At 32.2% G+C, this 24,861-nt stretch overlaps 3 protein-coding genes across 5 annotated transcripts; 2 read left to right on the top strand and 1 right to left on the bottom strand.

Annotated features, from left to right (window-relative positions):
- The first annotated feature begins 1,438 nt into the window (after positions 1 to 1,438).
- Positions 1,439 to 8,714, top strand: LOC144853701 (dynein axonemal assembly factor 4-like). 3 transcript variants are annotated; one of them, XR_013614407.1, is made up of 11 exons: positions 1,439 to 1,788; positions 3,650 to 3,800; positions 4,156 to 4,289; positions 4,872 to 5,025; positions 5,570 to 5,682; positions 6,188 to 6,288; positions 6,919 to 6,999; positions 7,256 to 7,328; positions 7,507 to 7,612; positions 7,791 to 8,156; positions 8,229 to 8,714. XR_013614407.1 is itself a non-coding variant. In XM_078711480.1 (10 exons), the coding sequence occupies exons 1-10, from the start codon at positions 1,666 to 1,668 to the stop codon at positions 7,886 to 7,888; spliced, it is 1,134 nt and encodes a 377-aa protein (XP_078567606.1). In that variant the 5' UTR covers positions 1,439 to 1,665; the 3' UTR covers positions 7,889 to 8,714. The 3 variants fall into 3 exon arrangements, 1 of the variants encoding a protein (XP_078567606.1); XR_013614408.1 differs by having other exon boundaries at positions 7,791 to 8,233; positions 8,294 to 8,714; XM_078711480.1 differs by having other exon boundaries at positions 7,791 to 8,714.
- Positions 8,715 to 8,778: 64 nt separating this feature from the next.
- Positions 8,779 to 24,525, bottom strand: LOC144853700 (putative peptidylglycine alpha-hydroxylating monooxygenase 1). The gene is made up of 12 exons (XM_078711479.1): positions 24,499 to 24,525; positions 23,761 to 24,151; positions 23,078 to 23,135; positions 22,400 to 22,487; positions 21,667 to 21,860; positions 21,000 to 21,048; positions 20,842 to 20,906; positions 20,380 to 20,460; positions 14,643 to 14,719; positions 10,794 to 10,844; positions 10,547 to 10,596; positions 8,779 to 9,958 (listed from the first exon to the last, which is right to left on the bottom strand). Exons 2-12 carry the CDS (start codon positions 24,070 to 24,072, stop codon positions 9,793 to 9,795), a joined length of 1,191 nt encoding a protein of 396 aa, XP_078567605.1. The 5' UTR covers positions 24,073 to 24,151; positions 24,499 to 24,525; the 3' UTR covers positions 8,779 to 9,792.
- LOC144853706 (uncharacterized) lies at positions 15,942 to 19,720 on the top strand. Its single transcript, XM_078711486.1, has 4 exons — positions 15,942 to 16,120; positions 17,097 to 17,123; positions 17,885 to 18,295; positions 19,421 to 19,720. Exons 1-4 carry the CDS (start codon positions 16,066 to 16,068, stop codon positions 19,609 to 19,611), a joined length of 684 nt encoding a protein of 227 aa, XP_078567612.1. The 5' UTR covers positions 15,942 to 16,065; the 3' UTR covers positions 19,612 to 19,720.
- Positions 24,526 to 24,861: the final 336 nt, after the last annotated feature.

Here is a 24,861-nt window from a genome sequence, read left to right as displayed (position 1 = left end):
AATAATAATTATTGATGAGGTAGATATTAAAAGATGCGTGCTCAGTTATCAAATTCTGACTACACTGATCATATCGAACAATGTGATATAGATTATTAATAATAATTATTGATGAGGTAGATATTAAAAGATGCGTGCTCAGTTATCAAATTCTGACTACACTGATCATATCGAACAATGTGATATAGATTATTAATAATAATTATTGATGAGGTAGATATTAAAAGATGCGTGCTCAGTTATCAAATTCTGACTACACTGATCATATCGAACAATGTGATATAGATTATTAATAATAATTATTGATGAGGTAGATATTAAAAGATGCGTGCTCAGTTATCAAATTCTGACTACACTGATCATATCGAACAATGTGATATAGATTATTAATAATAATTATTGATGATGTAGATATTAAAAGATGCGTGCTCAGTTATCAAATTCTGACTACACTGATCATATCGAACAATGAGATATAGATTATTAATAATAATTATTGATGAGGTAGATATTAAAAGATGCGTGCTCAGTTATCAAATTCTGACTACACTGATCATATCCAACAATGTGATATATGATATCAATGCTAATTATTGATGAGGTAGATATTAAAAGATGCGTGCTCAGTTATCAAATTCTGACTACACTGATCATATCCAACAATGTGATATAGATTATTAATAATAATCATTGATGAGGTAGATATTAAAAGACGCGTGCTCAGTTATCAAATTCTGACTACACTGATCATATCGAACAATGTGATATAGATTATTAATAATAATTATTGATGAGGTAGATATTAAAAGATGCGTGCTCAGTTATCAAATTCTGACTACACTGATCATATCGAACAATGTGATATAGATTATTAATAATAATTATTGATGAGGTAGATATTAAAAGATGCGTGCTCAGTTATCAAATTCTGACTACACTGATCATATCGAACAATGAGATATAGATTATTAATAATAATTATTGATGAGGTAGATATTAAAAGATGCGTGCTCAGTTATCAAATTATGACTACACTGATCATATCCAACAATGTGATATATGATATCAATGCTAATTATTGATGAGGTAGATATTAAAAGATGCGTGCTCAGTTATCGAATTGTAACTACACTGATCATAATACTGTACACATAGTCCTATGCAATTAGACATTGATTTAGTAGTACTACATATCATTTGTTATATTAAGAATGTTGTTTCAGTGTTATTAAAATACTTATCGAATTTTTTTTTAAATAAAAATATTAGTTTTGGTACCTATAAATTTATATATTATAATAACATGCTAGATGTTATAATAATGTGATCTTTATTACAACTAAGAAACAATTATATACGAGGATGATACACACTGATAGCTCTCAGTTATCAAAAAACGACTACACAATATAGCTCTCTACTGTTGTTTCTTTCCTAAAACGGCATGAGAGTTTTAATTATTTGCACGTTTACTTCCGTGCGAATAACTTCCATCAAGTAGGAAAATTGTAATATCGAATTTGTTTTATTTATCCGAAGCCGTATAAATAGCCAGCCACACGAGCCAATACGCCCTCTAGAGGCGAGAGAGTGCTTAACGATCGTAAACAAAACAAGAAGAGAATAGTTCTTGTCTCTGTTTTAACATTACAAATTGTAAATAAAATGCCAATTGACGTAAAGGATTATGTGTGGGATGAAACTGAAGTTTCCATTCATATTACAATTCCTTTAAAAGGTGTTAAATCTAGTAAAGCTGACATTTTTTCAACAGATGATTACTTGAAGGTAGGCAGGCCAAACTAATGTAAAGCTGATTCACTGACTGATCGAAGAAAGTGAACCTCTCCTCTCCGCGGATCGTCCTGCGCTATTAATTAGGCTAGGCCTAGCCTAGACTGGATGGAGTATGGTCGAAGCGGCCGCCAACCAAAGCGGCCGCCAGTTTAATATTGTCATTTGTATGGAACGCCGTGTGCGCTTTAATCTTGGATTGTTGTTGTCAACGACATGGCCTAGGCCTATAGCGAGTTGAGTTACAGCTAGCTCTTCTTTATATTTCTATAACAAGTTGTATAATATGTTTGCCGGCCGTTAAATCAATGTATATTTTATATGTATTTTAATATTAACTTACATGCTATCGAATCTTATATTCTATTTTTAATATTTACATACTATCGAATCATTTAATAATTAACTTTGTATATCTCATTATATTGGTAGTGAAGGGAAAATATAACGTTGAACTGACACAACGTTTCTCGACCCTCTCCTATCGAATCTATACATTAATAATTTACGTACGGTATTGTCGAATCTTTATATCTCATTTACATACTATTGAATCGTTATACAGTATTGCATTAATAATTTACGTACGGTATTGCCGAATCTTTATATCTCATTTACATACTTTTGAATCGTTATACAGTATTGCATTAATAATTTATGTACGGTATTGCCGAATCTTTATATCTCATTTACATACTATCGAATCTTCATACAGTATTGCATTAATAGTTTGCGTACGGTATTGCCGAATCTTTATATCTCGTTTACCTACTATCGAATCTTTATACAGTATTGCAATAATAATTTACGTACGGTATTGTCGAATCTTTATATCCCATTTACATACTATCGAATCTTGGTTTTTATTATTAGTAATAGGGTGTGTTCTACATTAAGTGTTATTCCATTGTAATACATTGTTTGTGTTTTCAATAAAGCCACGTGGGGACGAAAACGCCAGAGGAACGCGCACCTTCTACAGCACTATTGCTGGCCGCCAGTCGAGTTATTAGCAAAAATTCGCGTAATTAATTACCATACCGTACAGACACTTGCATCTTATATTAGTATTTAAAACTCATTTTAAATTGATTTATATATCTGAAGGTATAAAATCATGTATATTGTAAAAAAAATTAGAAAGAAGTTAACAAATTATGAACACTACTATAGTATAGTTACTTTACTGATTAATTAATATACAATAACAAAACTATATATTGTGATATACTTTATTGAAAAAATGTATATAATTCTTAATAATTGGCTTATTATATATTATATTAATATACAATACAAACACCACAATGAATGTTATTGACTTTATTATTAAACATATATATCATTTATTTAAAATCATTTAGTTAAAATAAGTAGGCTAATCATCGATTCGCCATTTCGTTTAAAAGAACGTATCACATTCAATCTGTAAAATAAAGAGAATAAATTACATTACAATAATGTAGATTGTTATTTACGTCCGAGTAAAGAAAACCTGTCGAAACAATGACAATCAAAGATTACAAACCAACGACAATCAAAGAGCACACGGCGTTCCATACAAATTGCCGTTATTGAACTAGCGGCCGCTTTGGTTGGCGGCCGCTTCGATCGTAATCCTTACTGGATATAACATTTTAAAAACTAAATACTGTATTATAAACTCACTCAGTTCACGTCATACGTTTCATTGATTTTGTCAGGAACGCATTTGATTTGTGATCAAATTCAATTGATACAATGATATTGATAAAATAAAATTAGGCGTAGGCCCTAGCTAGCTAAATATTTAAAATACAGTATCAACAAATTAATAATACTACCATTGTAATCGCTATTGATTTACTTTTTTTAGGTTAACTATCCTCCATACCTGTTTGAAGTCTTGTTATTCAAGCCAGTAGATGACAATAAAGGCACAGCACAAATTGGGGAAGGAACCATCGTCTTCAACCTTGTCAAACAACAACCTGGAATATGGACACGGCTTACATCTCTTGAATCTGGTAAAATAGTTTACTAGGCCCTAGTAAATTTAATATCTTTAATACAATATTATTATTGTAGAATATTATATGCTCATTATAAATATCACCTTCCTTTTTTACCCTATCTTTGCCTCTAGAGTCTAACTATAACTTGGTTCTGAATAGGACGTATGACAAATGACAGTTTTAATTACCCATCACTTGTGATTGGTCAAATTGCTTACATCCTTGCGTTGTGTCTTAGTGGAAACTAAGCCTTAATGTGTACTACTGATCCATTTTTTTTTAATGTATGCTATACAAATTCTGATTCTTATCTCTACACAATTTGAAGTTTTGAATAGTTTTATGTTAATTTCAATTTTATTTTCAGGTGACAAAGAGTTGATGAAAAGCAAGCGACAGCTAGCAGTGGAAGCAGCTCATAAGAAAGCAGAAGAAGAAAAGAAAATGGCAGCCATCAAAAAAAGAGAGGCTGATAAATATGCTCTTAAAGAGCAAATGAGGGTGGGTATATCTGAACTTTCTGCTATGAGAAGTCTCTCTATTTCCATTGAAATTTATAGCCTGCCTTGTGGATGTTGAGAATAATTTTACTGTTTTATCATATTACAATGACATTAAGAGCTATCTATAGAATTGATATCCAATTCAAATTTGAACATGAAGCCACTAGTTAAATGAGGACATACCATATTTATTTGAATAAATGCCCCGTTTTTAATAAACTCAAATAAAGAACATCTTTTGGAAAAACGCCCACCACATGCATATACACACAACATTTTATTATAACACATTTCTATTTGTATTAGAATTCTGTAACTGGGATATGATCTACATTGACCAATCATTTTACTATTACACCCAAAAAAAAAATAAACGCCTCCCTCAAATAAATGCCTCCCTCGAATAAATACAGTGTGTGTATCAATAACTGCAGAAGATTCTCGGTATGAATCTTAAGTGAGAAAATTGTTCACTCTTTCAGATTTTAAAACCAAATAAAACCACTCAATATCCCCAAATATATTTTACTCTCTATTGTTCGAAAGAATTATTTGATAAAATTTAAAAATATTAATACAGCTTGATGAAGAGGAACGAAAAAGAATTGAAGAAACAAAGGAAGCAGAAAGAAGAAAGGCAACTGAAGAGATTGAACATTGGAAAGAACATGAAATACAAGAACATACAACAGATAAACAGAAGGAAGAAAATAATTGGAATATGTTTCATAAAGGTTGGTGTACCATTGTCACAAATCAAATCAAGTATTCTTTATTTACCAAAAAATACATATAATATACAATATGAATGATATAAACAATTCATAATACGTTACAACATTTAACACAGAAATTGCAGCAATATTTCTGTTTCGGCAGAATATTTTATTTATTTTATTTCAACAATATTTTACGAGCGTGGTCCATTCGGCCAAACTTGATCATTAGGGAACCTCACAAAAATACAATTTGACATTAACATACCAACAAATATTAATAGAATTTATAATAAAAATTTGTTTAAATAAATAAATATTTAGAATCAAATAGAAAATCAATTAAACAATGGATTAAATAATAGAATAGAGAGCATGGATGAGGCTATTGCCGCAGTCAACTGTTTTCTGGTATTGGCATCTAATTGTTTTTAACATTGACTGTGCCAGTAAAAAACTAATTAATATTATGCTTTGCTGACGTTCATTTTGCATATTATTGTTGTTATTATTAGAATTAAAAAAACATAATGTCAACTAATGATTTTAAATACTTCTACAGATGAGACAGTTGCTATAGCAGCACCAAGGCAGGGTGGTAACATTCAAGTGACCTTCACACCTCGGGTGTTTCCCACGCCTATGAGAGAATCTAAGCAGGCTGATGAAGATGCTGTAAGTCTTTTCTATTAAAAAATCAGAAATTTGGAGAAGGTCATATTATATTTCAATGTAATATGGAAGGCCCAAACATACTCCTGTTCATGTTGTGAATGCAATGATAATCATTTGTTTTTTTGGTTTTTTTTTAAATACCATTATTTTGCGGTTATGATGACACTGTCTGCACCGTCTTTATCTCAAACCCTCTTTTCTAGACTTGCCCCAAGTCTGTAGTTATTGTCTTTTTTTGTTTGTAGGTTTCCAGTCGGTATTTTGATTTTTGTCTGTTTCAGCTGGAAGTATTATACATACGAAAACGCCATGTGTGCCAAAATATTTATCGTTTTACCAATTTAAAGTCAAATCACCTCTTCTCTTCTCCTTTTTTTTCAAAACAGTACTATACGTATGAAACGCCATGTGTGCCAAAATGTTTACCTTTAAGTTGAATCTCTGTCTATAACCCACTGTAGACTATCTCTTTTACCTGTTTACTTTTACTTTTTCTTCAAACCAGTGGCTTAAAAAGCAGGCAGAATCTAGACGCATTGCTGACTGTGAAGATTCAGATTTAAGTGCAGAGGAGAAGAATCCTCAGTGGTTGAAGGACAAGGGAGAGTAAGTAGATAAAAGATAATTTTATTTGTAAACAGATGATTAAAAAAAAAACAATGTTAATGTAACAAAACAAAAAAATGTGTAGATTATTAATATTATGACAAAGTTTAGAGGAAATGTTTAAGAGAAACTTTATATGAAAAGAGGTGAGGAATATTTATGGATATAAAAGTGGGATAATCCCACAAAGACAAGAAAAATAGAAAATTCAGAAATAGCTGGAGTAAATGCCATTTTTATTTCTACTGAATTGTAGATGTTTACATCATGGAATATTTAAAAGCAAATTAAAAAAATGGAAATGCTTTATTAATTGTTTGTTTTATTTCAGGTGCTTCAGTAATTTTTTTTTTAATGTATCTTTTTGGTGCAATAGTTACTGGTTTGAGATATTGCATCTTAACTGTAATCTTTTAATCTATTAACTCTGCATGAAAAGCATGAATTTCATTGAACTCAATTCACAATAGGTATTTTATTAATCTCCTGGTTTGGTGATTATGATAAAGCCACTCTCTTTGATTGCTTTGGGACTCCTACATAATACAGAGTAATAATCTTGCATCTTCAGGAATGGATAGTTAATTGTAAAATGAAAATTGTTTTAATTTCATTATTTTTTATTTTCAGTGGTTTCTTCAAATCTGGTAACTATCTTGCTGCTGTTAATGCATACAACTTAGCAATTCGTTTGGATAGCAAATTACCATCGTATCCTTACAGTATTATAATAATAATATTAATAATAATAAGATTTATACAGCGCACATATCCACAAAAGTGCTCAAGGCGCTTGTGAAAACCATGAAACTTATTAACCTTAAACTAATTATATAATAATAGTAGTATTTGGTATTTTAAAGTAGGCCGAATTAGGGTGATGATGCAGTAATTATGTGCCAATGGTGTATCTTGATTGTGTTGGTTGTGATTTTGCAAAATTATATTCTTTACCTAATAATGTTAGTATATTCTCAAATCGAGCAGCTTGTCATCTTAAGTTGAGGAACTTTATGAAATGTATTGAAGACAGTTCAAAGGTAAAATCACTCATCACTAAAGATATTATATTGATCTACTATAAAACAAAATGTAATATAGTTATAATCATAGTAAACACAATTCAGGGATGTGACTTGGCTGCCACTATGAGAAAAAAGGATATATTGGTATATAAATTGGCCTCTATGCATTTTATTTAACTTTCTTTTTATTTAGGCTCTTGAGCTATTTACACCGCCAGTTTTAGCCAATGCACCAGCTAGAGCTAGGTCACATGCTCGAAGAGGAACATCATTCTGTGAACTGGAATTATACATTGAAGGTTAGTTACAGTTTTGTATATAAAAAACTGGTCTATGAATGCCTACTGGCCTATCATTGTCTTCCTGTCATATTATTGTCATTCCTGGTGATGATCTAATAAGAATCGGAACATTAATTCATGACTAATAATTTCTCATCTCATTTTTTTAAAGTAAGTTTTGAAATTTATTTTACAGGTTTACAAGATTATGAAGCAGCTTTAAAGATAAATCCAAACAATAGACAATTGGAAGAAGATGCTGAGAAGATTCGGACGATTATTCAAGGAAGCTGATGCTAAGCGGTATTAGGTGGCCCAATATTGGCTTAATCAGTGTGATAATTGATGGTTTACAGGCGTACAAAGATCCTTCAAATGTCTGCCTTACCATCTTCAGATGGAATGTTTTTCGCCTACTATGGTCGTCACAGATAATGGAGAGGGAGCTTGTGTAATGGTACACATACACAGTACACATCTAACAAAGGCAGCAGAAAAATAACAATACAGGTCTCTCTATCTGTGTGTCTTGAGCGAGTTCTTGAGTGTTGTCTTGAGAGAGGTCTTGAGTGTTGTCTTGAGAGAGGTCTTGAGTGTTGTCTTGAGAGAGGTCTTGAGTGTTGTCTTGAGAGAGGTCTTGTGATTGGAAAGAGTACACTTTGCACACTATACGCTGCAAGACGACCGATTTTTTAGCAGATTTTTTTAAAACGTTTGAAATCTTTCATGTAAAAGAAACTAAACTTGAATGGTTATATGTTAAAATAATATAACCGTATTGGAATACCAATATAAAGGAATCTCGACTTTAAGGCAGCATTCCAGCACTCTTCTGAATTACGATGTGATTTCGAGGTTAAGTTGATGACATACTCTTTGCATTGAAACTTATTTAACATTTTAAAACTCCTACTTCTCACACTCTCATATTGTTTTGTTGTTCTATTCAGTCAGTCATTTGTAAGTCAATTAAATCCATTGGGTATTTTTAATCTACTGTCAACAACATACGGCTGTTAAGTGTTAGCGCGTATCATTAATATACATGATGATAATATTATAATTTATATACATGTAACATTGCAACATAGGCCCTACTGTTAACTAAATTGTAAATAGATTAAAAAACACAATTGAATAAATAAATCGAATCATACAGTAATTATTATTGATAATCTATCATTAACTGAGCACAGTACATTTTCAGGAATTTGTTTTTTGAGAGTAACAAAACATATTTATTGTGGTAAGTTTCTAAAACAACTCAAATCCATTTTCTTAAATGACTGTAATTATCTGAAATGTCTTATTATATACAATAATTAATATATTAAGTATTTTATTATATTTACATTAAGGCAATTAAATATTTGTCACCAAATCATTATGTTTTTTTCCCTCGAGAATAATAATATATTCGGTCACCAATGAAAAATAACCAGGAGTGAGAATAGGTTTAAGCAACTCCATATCTGTATTGCAACAAGAACATTTTTTTTAAAGTATTACTGATAGGATTTCGACCACATCAAATATGAAATTGCAATCCATTTTTATTCATTTACTTTTTTTCAAAGTCAATTATTGTCAGATACTTTCTGTTGAAAGTGATGGCTGACATTGTTTCACATAGGCTTACCTATACCTAAGTTGAATATGGTTTTACTTTTCCAACTTTGGCGAAGCTATAGGCGGAGTTCGTTGATCACTCGACTTGGGCTCTGTACATTCAATTTTTACCGTTTAAAATGTTAGGTATGATTGTGATAACATTACAAATAATATGATCTTTCTTATTCAACATAAAATCAGTCGGATTAAAATATACAATGAACTTGGTTATTAGTGCAATAATCGCTTTGCTTGAATTGGCTAGAGCCAAAATGGGCGGCAAAAACGTAATTATATACAATTTAAAAGAGAATAGAGGCTAAAAAGGTGCATTAAAACTGGTCTTGATTTAAAGAAAACTACTACCAACAGCGGACGGTCGCAACTCCCTGCTAGCAAGTTGAGCGGCTTCTTGGAAGGTTGTAGGCCTAGTTGATCGAGCAGATACTACAATACCATATAAATGTATGCTTCAGAAAATTAAATACACTCCAGGTCTGATTACCAAAGAAAGAAAACTATACCTAATAACACATTAAATTAACCCTTCTTGCTTTCCCTAATGTCCCATTTCGCACTTTTTACCATTATTCTTCTTTTGATTTGGGCAAATTGCTTGCATCAGAGGGAATATTTTTGAAGTATTTCTTCCAGTGAAATTTCTCTCCTCGAAAGCAATTATCAATGTCCGGTAAAGTACCCGATGTATAATACATCATGTAAAAATTGCACATTTCGTCGTCTGAAGTGGCTCTAAAAACGCAACAAAAAAATGTATGAGAAAAAAGGATCAGATTTGTTCTCTGATATACAAGTACACTCCTTTAATAGTTGTATGGTGGTACGCGTCATGTCTCATTTAATGTACGGAGTTTTTGATATCTATGATTTAGACCTAAAAGACTGAGATCATTTGTCCCACTTCGATCTCATAAATGGATGAAATGTAACGTTTCTGGGATCCCCACTTGTTATACTTGGTTGAAAATGCACAAACGGGTTATAGAAGGTCGCAGTTCAGGAATACAATAATGATAATGATATTGAAAACTTAACTAACAATGTAGGTAAATACATCTAACAGATTATCTCTGAAAATGTTCATTATAGCATCGTATCTCTGTAGAGATAACTGAATAGCGGTTCGTACGTGTCGACAATAATGACCGGAGTCTAAAGCTTTGTTAAATTTTGGCTTGCATTTAATTTAGGCTTTGATATCTTGGAATTATTTTGGAAGAAGAAATTTTTCTATTTAACATACTCGTTGAAGGAAAGCAACAGAATGCATAAATATATTTGTATAGGTTGTTAATTGTGTTTAGGTTCTAAAAAACTTACCCAGTGAAAACGGTCTTGTCCATATCATTTACCATGGTGCATCTTGCTGCCTGTAAAATGATTAACACTACTGTATTATAATTACGTAATGCTAATTATTATTATTATTATTATTGTAAACTGATTCCCATAATATGACATTTTTGCAACTTCAGTTGCTGCCTCACGTTATGCTGCTGACATTTCTGCTACCAAAATGTTGATTAATATTGGATCTCGTAATCGAGAGAGTTAATATTTCACTTACTAAGATGTCACCATACTTTATCGTCATGTTCTTCTCAATCGGATAAAACATCTAGATAAATTAAAACAAGTGAGGTTTTTTATAAGATATTTTATAATATTTTCAATATAAAATTTAATGACAAAAAGAGAGATCGACGTTTCGGTACCATCATAGAACCATTTTCAAGATCAAGTGAATACAAAACAATAATAATTATGTGCACTAAGCACCAAAGTTGGTGACAGGAAATGCTAATTGAGGGCTAATTAAGTAATTAGCTCCTCCTACTGAGTTAGATAAACAATTTAGCTTTGATGGAATCCGATTGTTTATTGAGTGTAGGTTTTATCTCTTTGATCCACAACATCTCCTTAATTAGGCAATCAAACTTATTGTTACATTTAGATAAGACTCTAAAGTATTCTGAGATATCACCAGTTATGCCATGTTGTTTTAGGTGATCGCCTATAATACTTTTGTTATGTTCATTAATGCGTTTGTAAAGGTGTCGGCAAGTGTAACCGACATAGTTTGTATCACACAAACCACATTGAAATGTGTACACCACGCATTGTGAATTAATGATTCTGGGTTTCATTTCTTTAGGTTTTAAGGTGTCACCTATCTTACGACTAGTAAATACTGGTAAAATATCGTTTTCAATCTTCGCACTAAGTTGTTTAAGTTGTTTAGTAACCGTGTTACAACAAGTTTGATCCTTGTACGGTAGTACAATCCTAATAGGCTGGGGAGATTCATCAGTTAGCATATCTTCATTAGTATTACTAGGAGTCACACAAGTATTAATGGATTGGTTGAAAGCCTTAACAATATTACTAATAAGATCTAAAGGATAATTCAACTTTTGAAAAATCTTTGTTACATTATCAACCTCTGATAGGAAAATGTCATGCGTAGATGACAATTTGTAGGCCCTATTAAGCATTGTGTGAATTAGATTACGTTTATGTTTGATATCCACATGGCTATCATAATGTAATAATAAGCCTTTATTAGTGGATTTCTTATATACTTTGGTTTCAAGAGATATATCGTTTTTTGAGATAGTCATACCTAAAAAATTTATTGAGTTATCTCTAGCAATTTCCATTGTAAAATCAACGGCATCGTGTGAATTGTTCAAAGTGTTCAAAAAATTCTGTGCTGAAACCTGGCTTGGCATGAATACGATTGTGTCATCAACGTAGCGACGATAGAACTGCGGCATTTTCCCTGTTGCTTGTAAGGTATCTTCAATGTAACACATGAAAACATTTGCCATCAGTGGTCCAAGCGGTGAACCCATGGCTACGCCATCAACCTGCTCGTATAGATCACCATCATATTGGAAAAGTTGATTTTTGGTCGCAATTGTAAGTAGGTCCTTAAGACCTTGTTTATCGATAGATAAACCGTGTTCAGAGTTAAACCAGTCATCTTTAAAGGCCTTATGAACAAGAATGTTAATGGTCTCATCAAGTGGAACATTGGTGAATAGAGAAACTACGTCGTAAGAGACCAGAACATCATCTGAACCAATTTCAGTAGAACGTAACTCTTTAGCAAAATCAAAAATGTCTGGTATAGAGTATTTGTTGCTGGCTAATGGTTTTAGCTTCTCATCTAACCATTGTGCTAATTTAAAATTGTAAGTGCCAGTGGCTGAGAGTATTGGCCTAATAGATAGATTTTCTTTGTGCGTCTTGGGAAGACCATACAGATGGGCTAACCTCGAGCCTTGTGATGTTAGTGTAGATGCTACTTCCTTCGGTAGTATATTACGAACAATATTAGATAGTTGCTTCTCCTTTTCTAAGAGAGGATGGAAATGCTTAATTGATCTACCTCTAGACTTAGGTTGTGTCTTACTTACGGGTATAAACTTAGATGTGTTGTTTATAGACGATTGTCTAAGAAGTTGGTCATAATGATGTTTATCCATGATAACGACTCCGGAACCTTTGTCAGGTTTAGTAATGACAATGTCATCCCTTTTCTTCAATTGTCCCAATGCTCTTTTCAGGGACCTAGGTGGAGATGGGTCCTTGCGTTCGATGTAGTTTAGAGCAATCGACTTTAAAGTTGCTGATGTGAGCTCCTTCATATCCTCATTATTTAGTTTCTTCTCGACACGCCAGTAAGCCTTTTCAAAGTTGGCTAAAATTTCCCTACGTTGTGATTGATGTGGTAAGGCGAACTGTAAGCCACGACTAAGAACCAGTTTTTGGAAGAAGGAAAGCTGGTACGAAGATAAGTTGGTAATGTGTTCGTCTATGTCTCGATCCTTGTATAATAGGCGTGCGATCTTCTTGGAGTGATTACGCAGTTCACCGTCCATTTGTTTTCTCCTTAGTTCTGTTATCGTTTTAAGTATACAGATGTATCGAAAAGAAGAACACATGTTCTTAATATCCAGGTACAATTTGTTCATCGTCTTTCTCAGTTCCTTTAGGTGTTTACATTTAAGCTTAATTTCCTCCTCAATGATATTCTGTTCAAACTTCTTAGAAGATGTTCTCCAACGTTCACGTTTAGTATGATCAGCTCTCGCAAATGTTGGGGTAACCCCGGTATTTTGACATAGTTGTAGAAAGTCAAGAGATGACTCACAACTAACAAGCTTTTGACTGCATCGCTCAAGACTTCTGAACAGATGAAGTTGGTTGTCATGTTTCAAATTACGAATTAAAAGACGTTTACTATATAATTTCAATATAAAATTTAATGACAAAAAGAGAGATCGACGTTTCGGTACCATCATAGAACCATTTTCAAGATCAAGTGAATACAAAACAATAATAATTATGTGCACTAAGCACCAAAGTTGGTGACAGGAAATGCTAATTGAGGGCTAATTAAGTAATTAGCTCCTCCTACTGAGTTAGATAAACAATTTAGCTTTGATGGAATCCGATTGTTTATTGAGTGTAGGTTTTATCTCTTTGATCCACAACATCTCCTTAATTAGGCAATCAAACTTATTGTTACATTTAGATAAGACTCTAAAGTATTCTGAGATATCACCAGTTATGCCATGTTGTTTTAGGTGATCGCCTATAATACTTTTGTTATGTTCATTAATGCGTTTGTAAAGGTGTCGGCAAGTGTAACCGACATAGTTTGTATCACACAAACCACATTGAAATTTGTACACCACGCATTGTGAATTAATGATTCTGGGTTTCATTTCTTTAGGTTTTAAGGTGTCACCTATCTTACGACTAGTAAATACTGGTAAAATATCGTTTTCAATCTTCGCACTAAGTTGTTTAAGTTGTTTAGTAACCGTGTTACAACAAGTTTGATCCTTGTACGGTAGTACAATCCTATTATTTTATAATATTTTAAATATATAACATGTAAAGCTAAATCTTCTATCTAGGCCTACATTATTGTGTATTTTGCTGTATGCTGTGCACCCATGATAAAGTGGAATTAATAAACAAATATACAAATAAGAAAATGCAGATTATGCCATTATTATTATGAACTACTTTTAGCAACAATAATCGCAGCAAATGATGAACCTATTATTATGAAAAAGCATGCTACTGTACACAAAAGGAAAGAAACACGTCAAAGTAAAGCACAAGCAACTTCAAAAATGATAATTTCATGAAATTGGGAAAAAATGGAAATATTGATTTGTTGTCCTCACATAGTATCATGTCATTATGATATTTAGGCAAATTTCTAAGGATAACCATGCCACCTTTCTTGGCAATCCTGTTCACATGACAAATATAGATGTTGTATAAAACAATGGTTTGTGGAGACTGTAGAGCTACAGTTTTGTTATAATAAGCGAATTTTGTTTACATCTGAGGCAATGAACATCTTTTTACTGAAATGATGATCTCAGCTTACCTCTGGCTTATGTGGGTCCTGTCGTCCAATTTCAGTCCATTGTTGGTTTCGTATACGGTACGCCGAAACTACTTTGCCTATGAATGGAGCAGAATGAAAGTGTAACGGGTAATATACCGATACAAGGTTTTCGAGGCTGTGTGGCTCTCTTCTCAGGGATTTTGTTTATTTATATGAACTTTTTTTAATTATGTTTTATGATGATGTGCTTTTATTTTCTTCTTATGTATTTTATATAGCTTGTAAATTTCTGAAATAAAGTTTATTATTTAATACTTATCGACTAACTAAACGGATGTCTCTGTATTCATAATAAGAAGGACCTTTGACAATATAAAATACATTTATGATTGTTTAAAAGATACTTCACACCTGTTCCGGCACGGTTCCGGTCCGGCGAATCGAACATTAATGTTTCGTTTTCACAACGCTCCATGCGGCTAGGCTATGCGCAATCGATATGCGCGTTGCCGCGTGAAAACGAAACATTGACGTTCGATTGGAATTTCCGGCGCCGGATCGGAACCGTGCCGGAACAGGTGTGAAAGACCCTTTATACTTGATTTCATGTTTAGATTGGTTGTAAAGCGTTATTTTGTATTTTAAAGAAACTATTTATCCCTGATGAATACAGTTATTGCCGAAATATTGAATATAATATGAGACAGCGTGTACTGCTTGAGTTCAATTCGTATAGTAAGTTATAATTTTTTCAGTGATAGTATAAACTCTAGACCTTTTTTCAATAATTTTAATTTGAAATTTTTTAAAAATATAGGCCTAATCGATAAAAAGTAATCAAAAATTATGATCTAATACAAATGTGTTACTGATATCAATATGTCACAATAATAACTATATGCAGTTGTATTGTAAGTCTAAAATGTAATCAAAAAGCAATAAAGATGGCATGTTTATTACATAAAGTTTAATTCAGACTAGTTTACAACTGATGCTATTTAGAAATTTAATGCAATCATATTAATGTGAAATTTAATTAAATCGATAAAATTGCCTCAACTTTTCTAATTTAATTCCAAAATGTGTTACTGTCATTAATTATTAGCTATAAACTATATGTATATGTATTGTAATTCTAAAATGAATCAATATTATATCTATCGCCAGAAGGGTTTATCGTACTTTAATTCACACAAAAAATACGAAAGAAATTCTGAAATTCTTTCATTACCATTATTAGTTTACTAAATTATCCCTACACAACACAGTCATATAAAACTGTCAAACAGTAATGATGTAATTCAGATGAAAATTTAAACTAAGGTGGTTTGCATTGGATTCGAACAAGGCCATATACATGGCTGCAGTCGCGTGCTCAAGTTAGTGTTTACCGACCAACCGACCGGCCGACATAGTGAGCTGTAGCTGTAAACCTGTTAGCTTGAATAGTTTTGAGAACAACATGGCAAAGTTGGCATTATGCCTTTGTATGCTTTATGCATTCATCTGTGAAAAAGGTAAGACATTATTTCATATCTGTAAAAGAATGACCGTATGGTGTTCGTACACAAGTGATGTCCATTTGGCTTGGTTTTTATTAGTACGTATACACTAAAAAGGTGCAAATCTCTACCTAAAAAGGTGCAAACCGATAGATAGATAGATAGATAGATAGATAGAATAGCAGCTCCCTTTAAACTGCACCTTTGCAATTTTGAACCCTGATAAAGGGTGCTATAATGCTCCTTTGGAGTTCCCATTTGCACCATATAAGGTGTAATTTTCTACCCTAAAAGGTGCAAACGAAATGCAACAATAGCAGCTCCCCAAAGGAGCAAAATTCAACCTCTAAATAAAGGTGCAACTTTACACCCTAATAAAAGGTTCAATAATGCTCTTCTAAGATTCATAATAAGCGCAACTAATTTGACAGGCTTGTGATTGGTCAATTCACTTGCGTTGCGCTTACGTCCTTGCGTTGCGCTTACGTCCTAGTGGGAACAGGTTTAATCAGGAACTAATTTTGTGTATTACGTAAACAAGGATTGTACGACATTTAGGCCAAAAATATTATACTAAGGCAATTTAACAACAGGACACTGAGCTTGCCTTGCCAAGATAGGAACTCATAACAGTCTTTTGATTTTTGATGCGACAAATACCAACATAACTGTACTATCTACATATTGTTCGCGGCGCGCGCAGACATGTCGCAGCTGCAGATAAACCCTTTGATCTCCGGAGCTCAGCATCCTGGTGTTAGATTCTTCTTTCTCAATAACAATAAGGGGAAGGGAATATTTTATGTTAATTTTATCATTGTGCTAATGTGATTATTGTTTAGATTTCTGATATTTTTAATTTATAATTATGATTACCATCTTACTTTTTTTCTTTCTATTATGTTACAGTAGTATGCATGATAATATGTTACAGTAGTATGCATGATAATATGTTCCTTCATAAATAATATTTTTTACTCTATCTTTTTAGGGGAGACGGCAATTTATAGAATTTCAGGTAAAGTTGCCACTCAAATTACTACCGTATCAATCACACGATAATCGATATTATAATATTGTAATTAGTGAAATATTAGTTGGTGTACCGGGTGTGCTGTCTTTTAAATAGAAAATTTGATATTGTAATCACCATATGTGAATGCTGATATTGTATGTTAGGCATACAAGGCCTAAAATACTCCTTCATATGTTGGAGACATTTTCTTTTTCTGCAATTTATCAAATTAAAGAATTTTAATTCATTGGTTGAAATTGACTACAATGCGTTGGCGCATAATGTAATACATAGTAATTACGATTTGATTTTTCTCTTTCTTTCTTTTTATTTCTTCTATATTGAGAAAATTTAAAAGAATATTGGAGTAACTTTTTTAGTACACTTATCGGATTTTTCCTATAAAACATAAAGATGAAAAAGAAAGAAAGAAAGAAATATAGACAAAAAAACAACGCTTCAACACGTTGGCCAAATTTTATAAGAGTGTATATGCCAATATAACCAATTTGTTATGTTTTAAAAAGATATAATATCTTTTTTAACCTTATTTTAGTACATACATGTGTTAAACACAATTTAATCTTTGTATGTCTTTGTCATGGAATGGAATAATGAATAAAAGTGGGCTACACCCACGAAAGAGAAAAAAAGGAATTACGATTTGAGCATTGTGATTTTTTTAAAAATGAATATAATAAATTGTAATGATTAATTTGATACAGTTTTTGTTTATATAATATTATTTTTTTTAACATAATCAGAAGGCGATTCTGAATTGATATACGACGGCTCACGGTACACCGTTGTGTATTACGACCGGCTTAAATGGATAGAAGCAAAGCAATTCTGTACGTCGTATGGTGAACATCTCGTCAGCCTAACGACCGTCAAAGAAGTTACTGGGGTCGTCAACTTTATGCAAACAAACTATCCAGATACCTCGTTTGTTATTGGTCTTTCTCGAGAAGCAGGTTTGAACAAATCTGTCGATTCAAATTGGATGTGGGAAACAGGAGAGCAACTTGATTCAAGTATACTAAATTGGGAACCTGGGCAGCCAGATAGTGATGACGCCATCGCGGCTGGGGTTAAACTGTCGACAGACGGATATTTAAAGGATCGTGATGTGCCGTCTAAGAATATGTTGTCGAAGTTTTTCATTTGTGAAACAGGTAAAGTAATTATTAAAATTAGTTTTTGATATAGTATACCTTATATTGATATAAAGTTTGCGGTACACCACGTATATAGGTACTTATATATATAAACACAATAGGCAAAGAACATTAATTCTAAACCGCCCGGTGATATACTGAAATTTAATTAATTAATTTGAAACGATAAAGATAAGGAAATCTGTGAGAATGAGAAAAAGTCGCCATGTTCTTTTAAACTTGTAATGTCAATGCTGTTGTGTTTTGAATTACTTTTCAACTTTTGTGTGTCATTTTGATTTCTGTTTAGTAATCTTTGTCTTTTTATTTTATTCATTATGCTTTAGTGTTGAGTATTACACACACCGTTATACTCTTTATTTTGATTCATACCATGAAATTAAATTTACTATTTATTTTGTGTGTATTTTAAACATTTTTATTTATTTTGATTCCTCTTAAGTTTGTTTTATTTATTTATTTTGATTTAAAGTATTAATTTTTTTGTTTTTGTAAGAGTTATGTTTTGTGTTTCATTCATTCATTTTGATTTATTTTTAAGTTAATAATTTTACTTATTCTTGTATGTTATTATTTGGACGCACCTTTATCATCAAAGTGTGCCACTGTTGTAAAAGTGAAGTTTCCAATAAATTATTATTATTATATATATATATATAGATAGACTTTTTCTCATTCTCACAGATTTCCTCATCTTATCGTTTCAAATAAATTAATTAAATTTCAGTATATCACCGGGCGGTTTTAGAATTAATGTTCTGTGTCTAATGTGTTTTTATATTTATTTTCGCTACGCAAACCTTCAAACAATATAATACCCTATATTGTAATGGCATCGCAGAAGACAGAACTTTGAACCTTGCCGTACGTGATCTTCAGATTAAAAAAATTTACTTGTTATATTTCATTAGTCATTATCTTTCTTTAAAGGTTATAAATTACAGAGCGCCGTTTTGGACATTTCAATATTGTCAACAGAATAAAAAGAAATGTCTTGACAAAAACGTTCTATTTATGTCCCAAACGGCGCCTCGTAAAATAATGCCTCTTAATTATTAACAAATGTGTTCTTTACTTCTAATAATAATAGGATATGTTGTATATTTTTCCATTTTAATTCAGAATTGAGTCGTCTTATTTCGAGATTTTTCGTCGTCGGCGATAAGACACGTTTAAACACGCCTGTATATTTGAGATGTGCTATACGTTGCCAGAGAGAGTACGGCTGTAATGGGTTTTATGTGGATGACGCAGAGTGCCACATTGAAATGGAAAATGTCAACAAACAGCACTCAGTCAAAGGAGGGATATAATATTAGAATAGAAGCAAAGATGTATTTAAGGTTTTGCGTTACATCTTGTGTTCCCTTCTGAAACGGGAAACAAAGTAGGCCTAAAAAGTGAGAACGTCTCGACGTTTCGGTTGTTTATTCGCCATTCTGCTCATCTCTCAGTGCCATTTCGATATAGGCCTAATGGTGGTATAGAAGTAAGCCTATAAGAAGCCTAAAAGCCTAAAAACAGATATCAATACCTTCTAAGTTTATGACATTATTGTTGTAAATTTTAAGTGCAAGAGTACAAAGAAACTCTATAAGCAAAATGACATGTTTTAGTAGTACTCCCGTGCTTATTTCTCAAGATATGAATTTTGAGGTTTTTAAAAAATAATTTTACTTATTAGTATTATATTGACAACAACTGCTACAATAAAGGTTGTTGGATATGTTATTATTCACAGAGTACGGGTAAGGTTGAAAATGTTTAACGTGTGTTCATAGATGATTGTAATTGTAATTTGACTGCTTTTATATTCATTAAACTTTAAACACTGTTGCACATTATTTGACGAACATTCTGTCCTTCTAAACTCTGTCTACACTATCAAACTTTATGTGACAAGAAATGTGATGTCATATCACTACCATATTTGGGCATATCATTACCATATTTGGCCACATCACACTTTTTTTGTCAAACTGTTTGATAGTGTAGACAGAGCTTTACCACACCAGCATCGATATGCTATTAGGAGCACTGCTCCTTATACGCACTATGGCTTGCATTGAATTCCAACTTACCAAGTTTGTGTGTGTGAACACGGAACGCAAACGGATAAAGGACCTGTGAGTGCTCGTATGAACACGCCGACTCCATGTGTACTTAAAGATAATAGTTGTATAAAATGAATATTAAAGTGAACAGTGTAATTGTATATCTTTCACATTTGTATTTCGCTTAATTTATTCTATAGATAAATTACAGAATATCCATAACATAATAAAAGATGAAAACGACCATCAATAAAATGTACGGTATGTGTATACAAAAAGATTGTACAAATTATTATTTATTTAAAATCGACCGATTTCGAAAAAAAAAATCTATTTCAAGTTTTTATGGGCGGCATTATTTCAATCTCTTCAAAATTAAATAATTATTCCATATCACAATTTGTTTGAACAAAAACAAACTGACTAAACGATTACGATATACAACTATTGGATGGTTTACTAAAAAGAGTTTATAAGACATCATCTTACCTGTTGAATGTCCAGGTACACGTCCTTCGCTACCAAGTAGATACACAGCGGCACTTAACCTTTTTCTATGTAACATAAAAAATCGTTATGATGTAAATAAAATAAAATTAATGAAAAATCAAAGCTTGTAAACTATAAAAGTAAATTAATATACTTACGGTTGATCAGTAATTTTTAACGTTATTCCAGAGTCATCGATAAAGTGTTCTGTGAAAATAAATTGTTATAATATAATAATTGGTACAGTAACAACTCGTCTAACTCATTTCTTTAAGAAACAACAATTAAATATCCTCTACCTAATTACTAAAAAACATGGAAATTAAACATTTTATCAACAAATGTACGTGATCTCCCTCGATAACATAAATACTGTATATTATTATCAACTACTGATTCTTTTGTGTTCTCTGCTCGCACAATAATATATGATGTAATTAATGTGATTAAATTCAGGGCTATTAGTCCAAAGTTCCAATTACCTTTTCATTCGTTTCAGTCTTTTCATCCATCGCGATACTTAAAAACATCAGCAAATCGATAATTGATAATATATAGAATTTTGAGTATCAATTTATAAAGACTTGTTTATTAAATATTAAAGATGCCAAATGGCCCATTTATGAACATCGTAGCACTGCTGCAGTTTCCGTTTGAAAATCTTTCCGAATTTATCATCACGGAGCTGAGAAGTCTTACTCATGATCTTCAACAATATTAAATTGCATGAACATACACGTTATAACGTAATGGGCTGTGTGAACACCATGTATCTCTCTCCCTTTTCTCATAACTGATATAATTCATGCCTTATTTACTATTTACCTTTAATTTTGTCCCCAATTTCGCCATAATGAACTTGTAGAACTAGCTGGTTGATTCCAGTATCACCACCAACTTCAAAGCCGACGTCTTTTGGTAGTTCAAGTGAAGGGGCATCCATTGCCCACGCATACAGGATCTTGGAGCCTTCGTCACATACTGGTCCATCGTTGGAACTTGCCATTTCACCGCAGTTCCTAACAAGTACATTAAAACATATTGTATCAGTACGGTATACTTGTAAAATACAAGGCATAGGCCTAATTACTGTAATAACGATGGATAATGAATTTAGTCAACTACACAAATGAACATTTTGAAATAATTTCATCTCCAGGATCGAAATTACAAGTGGCGTTCTTTTTTTATTTTTCATAAAACAGCAAAAATAATAAACAGAAGAACCAGCGCGCGGACGAATGAAAGTGCTAAAGATATCAAAAGCCAGATGAAAATGTTAGTTAATAACTTCAATTACACTGTGATTATGGTATTTAGCTTTGATAATAGTATAGTGACAGCATCCATAAAGCTTGCTACGCAAGAACGTAAATTGATTTGACCAATAACAAGCAATGGGTTATTCGAACTGTCGCTTTGTCATTGGTCAACTCTCTTAATTGTGTCTAAATCCTTGCGTTTTTTTTGCTAGTGAACGGAAGACGGTGCTGTAAACCATTGAGTACAATGCAAAGAATTGAACGCAGGGAACGCGCCTGTATACAGGTGTACATACCAGGTGTTATTACGGCTTCCTGGTTTACTACATCCATAGAGTAACATATGATGAGCTGTACCCATTTCAGCTTGGGGATCATAACCAACTTAAAAAATAAAACAAATATTGTAAAAGCATACATTATGATAAAGGTTTACAGGTAGTAACTGGCGGGTAACATGCGTGTAATGCTCATATAGCACATAATAATTAAGCTCTGTCTACACTATCAAACATTTTGTGACAAGAATGTGATGTACACATATGGACACGATGACGTCATATCACACATATTTGGGCACATCACACTTTTTTGTCAAACTAGTTTGATGTGTAGACAGAGCTTTATAGTTATACATCGTGCGTCAAAGTGTGCTATAAAGAACGGTAATTATTAAGTGCTGATGATTTTTAGTTTTAATTCACACTCTATTTCGATAAGATTGTTAGGTTACTTTATTGATTAATAGGTTACACAATAATATTTGCATCAATGCTTATAAGAAATATTAAGTAATTAAATGAGCTTTTTAAAGGTTATGTTGTGTCCCCCCGGAGGAATGAATTGTAGACTCATATAATTTAACTGATTAATTATGAAGTATTAAAAGCGTAAAAATCATCTGCGCATGTTCACAAACTGATATCTGAGTCTTAGGTTTTTACAAATATAATATATGCCTAAGCTCTACTCACTTATAAAAACAGACCGATCTATTGGCATCTCAAGTGCGTGACAAAAATATTCATTTTCCTAAGAAAGAAATAAATATTACAAATCATTGTTAATATCAAAGTACAATTATGCGTATGTACGTGCAAGTCGTCACAACTAGTATGGCTATTCGCAGTCACTGACGTAATTCGTGGGCGGTGTTCATAAAGTCCACTCGAGAGGCTATTTTGATTATTAATCATCCACCACTGGTGTGTTGCATATCCCCATCCCATTTAAAATTAGCTGATGACACCGAAAGAAGAGAGCCACTATTTAAAATCGTGAATATCTCACCGTTATTGTTATAGGCCTATACATTGTACAGTTTAGCATAGATTGTTAAAACTCTTCGCATTTTGAGTAAGTAGTAGGTATATAGGCCTCCTACATATAAATTAATATTTTGTAATGATTGAAGCTGCGCGTTCTACAACATTCAAAACACATTGTTGATAACATTTTTCTCCATGGTCATACAGATAGTATAGTTTATTTTACGATAGTTTATCAGAAAAGCTATAAATCATAGATATAATATATAAACTTTATATGGTATAAAAGAAAAAAATTATTTTCGTAATTTATGTTACATTTATTGTTGTATCCATTTAAAAATAGGTTTTATCCAGAGACATATTATTAAGATATGGCTTTTACTTACATGCGTCGGTTGAACATTTGGCATTCGTATATCAACGTTTATTACATGTACATCATTATCATCATCATCATCATCATCTTCTTGGATTTCGTTCGTATCCTCCTCCTGCTTGTCTTGTTTCGAGTCGCTTTCAAACGTATCAGAGGCACTGTATTCAAAGCCGATGTTGTTTTCCGAATAACCCACTTGGTTGTAGCGTTCATTCAATTTTTGTTTCAAATAATTTATCTGCGATTGTGTCAAACAATTAGACTGATGTACGAAAACAACAGCTAGTAACAGGAACAATGTACAAATCGTTTTCTTCGCCATGTTGTTGTTATAATTTAAAATTGTCAAAGAATAGCAGCTACTCGTTACGTTTCCGTCTTAACAGAACTGTATGTATTATCTATGATAAAATATTCTTGTTGCTAATGGATACGTCGATTCAGTTGAATTAATGAAACACGCATTGGGGTTTCCGCGTCGTAATGACGTATTGCTTGCTAATTAAATATGAAGACATCTACCTCGTAATTTTTAATAGCATTGTATATTCATAACTGAGTAATGGCTATGGTATAAATCGGTATCATAATTAGCTTACGATTAAAAGCATTCGTTGCGTCCACAAATAAAATTAATATAATTGTATACATTCGCATGATATACATTTTTAATGTCATAAACATTTATTTTGTAACTGTATTACAATTGTTTTGTTTTATATAGCACCACCTACTCTATTATACTTACCGCCTACACAATCTAAAATGATATTAATAAATTAAAATAATTGTTTCGACGCGTATATTAGTTCAAGGTCAATAGCTTGAAAGAGTGCTTAGGAATAATACCGTAGAACAAGAATTATACACTTGATATCATATTTGTTTCTTTAGGATCTGGAAAGTATGATTTGGGTAGATGATATAAATTGTATTAAGACTATTTTTAACAGCAACCGATCCCCTCGGAAAGAGGAATGATAATGTAGTTATCGGTTTTAAATGAAAAATATCACTGTCCTACTTTAATTTTCTACTTTTGTACTATGTAACTATAATATCCACATAGTTTGTTCATTCTGAAGTCAAATAATTCGTTTCCTTATATAAC

Source organism: Antedon bifida, chromosome 10, assembly GCF_963402885.1.
Source record: "Antedon bifida chromosome 10, ecAntBifi1.1, whole genome shotgun sequence".
In the NCBI taxonomy this organism is placed as follows: Eukaryota; Metazoa; Echinodermata; class Crinoidea; order Comatulida; family Antedonidae; genus Antedon; species Antedon bifida.
Note: the sequence above shows the minus strand (reverse complement) of the source record. Positions and strands in the feature narration are given on the sequence as shown.

Bases quoted from the DNA above. Each gene is read 5' to 3' on its own strand.
- LOC144853701 (XM_078711480.1), top strand. From the start codon at position 1,666: ATGCCAATTGACGTAAAGGATTATGTGTGGGATGAAACTGAAGTTTCC. The intron at 5,026-5,569 runs GTTGGTGTACCA...ATACTTCTACAG, and splicing joins TTGGAATATGTTTCATAAAG to ATGAGACAGTTGCTATAGCA. The intron at 5,683-6,187 runs GTAAGTCTTTTC...TCTTCAAACCAG, and splicing joins AGCAGGCTGATGAAGATGCT to TGGCTTAAAAAGCAGGCAGA.
- LOC144853706 (XM_078711486.1), top strand. From the start codon at position 16,066: ATGGCAAAGTTGGCATTATGCCTTTGTATGCTTTATGCATTCATCTGT. The intron at 17,124-17,884 runs GTAAAGTTGCCA...TAACATAATCAG, and splicing joins GGCAATTTATAGAATTTCAG to AAGGCGATTCTGAATTGATA. The intron at 18,296-19,420 runs GTAAAGTAATTA...ATTTTAATTCAG, and splicing joins GTTTTTCATTTGTGAAACAG to AATTGAGTCGTCTTATTTCG.
- LOC144853700 (XM_078711479.1), bottom strand. From the start codon at position 24,072: ATGGCGAAGAAAACGATTTGTACATTGTTCCTGTTACTAGCTGTTGTT. The intron at 10,845-14,642 runs GTAAGCTGAGAT...TAATTTATCTAG, and splicing joins AGGACCCACATAAGCCAGAG to ATGTTTTATCCGATTGAGAA. The intron at 9,959-10,546 runs GTAAGTTTTTTA...TTGCGTTTTTAG, and splicing joins GACAAGACCGTTTTCACTGG to AGCCACTTCAGACGACGAAA.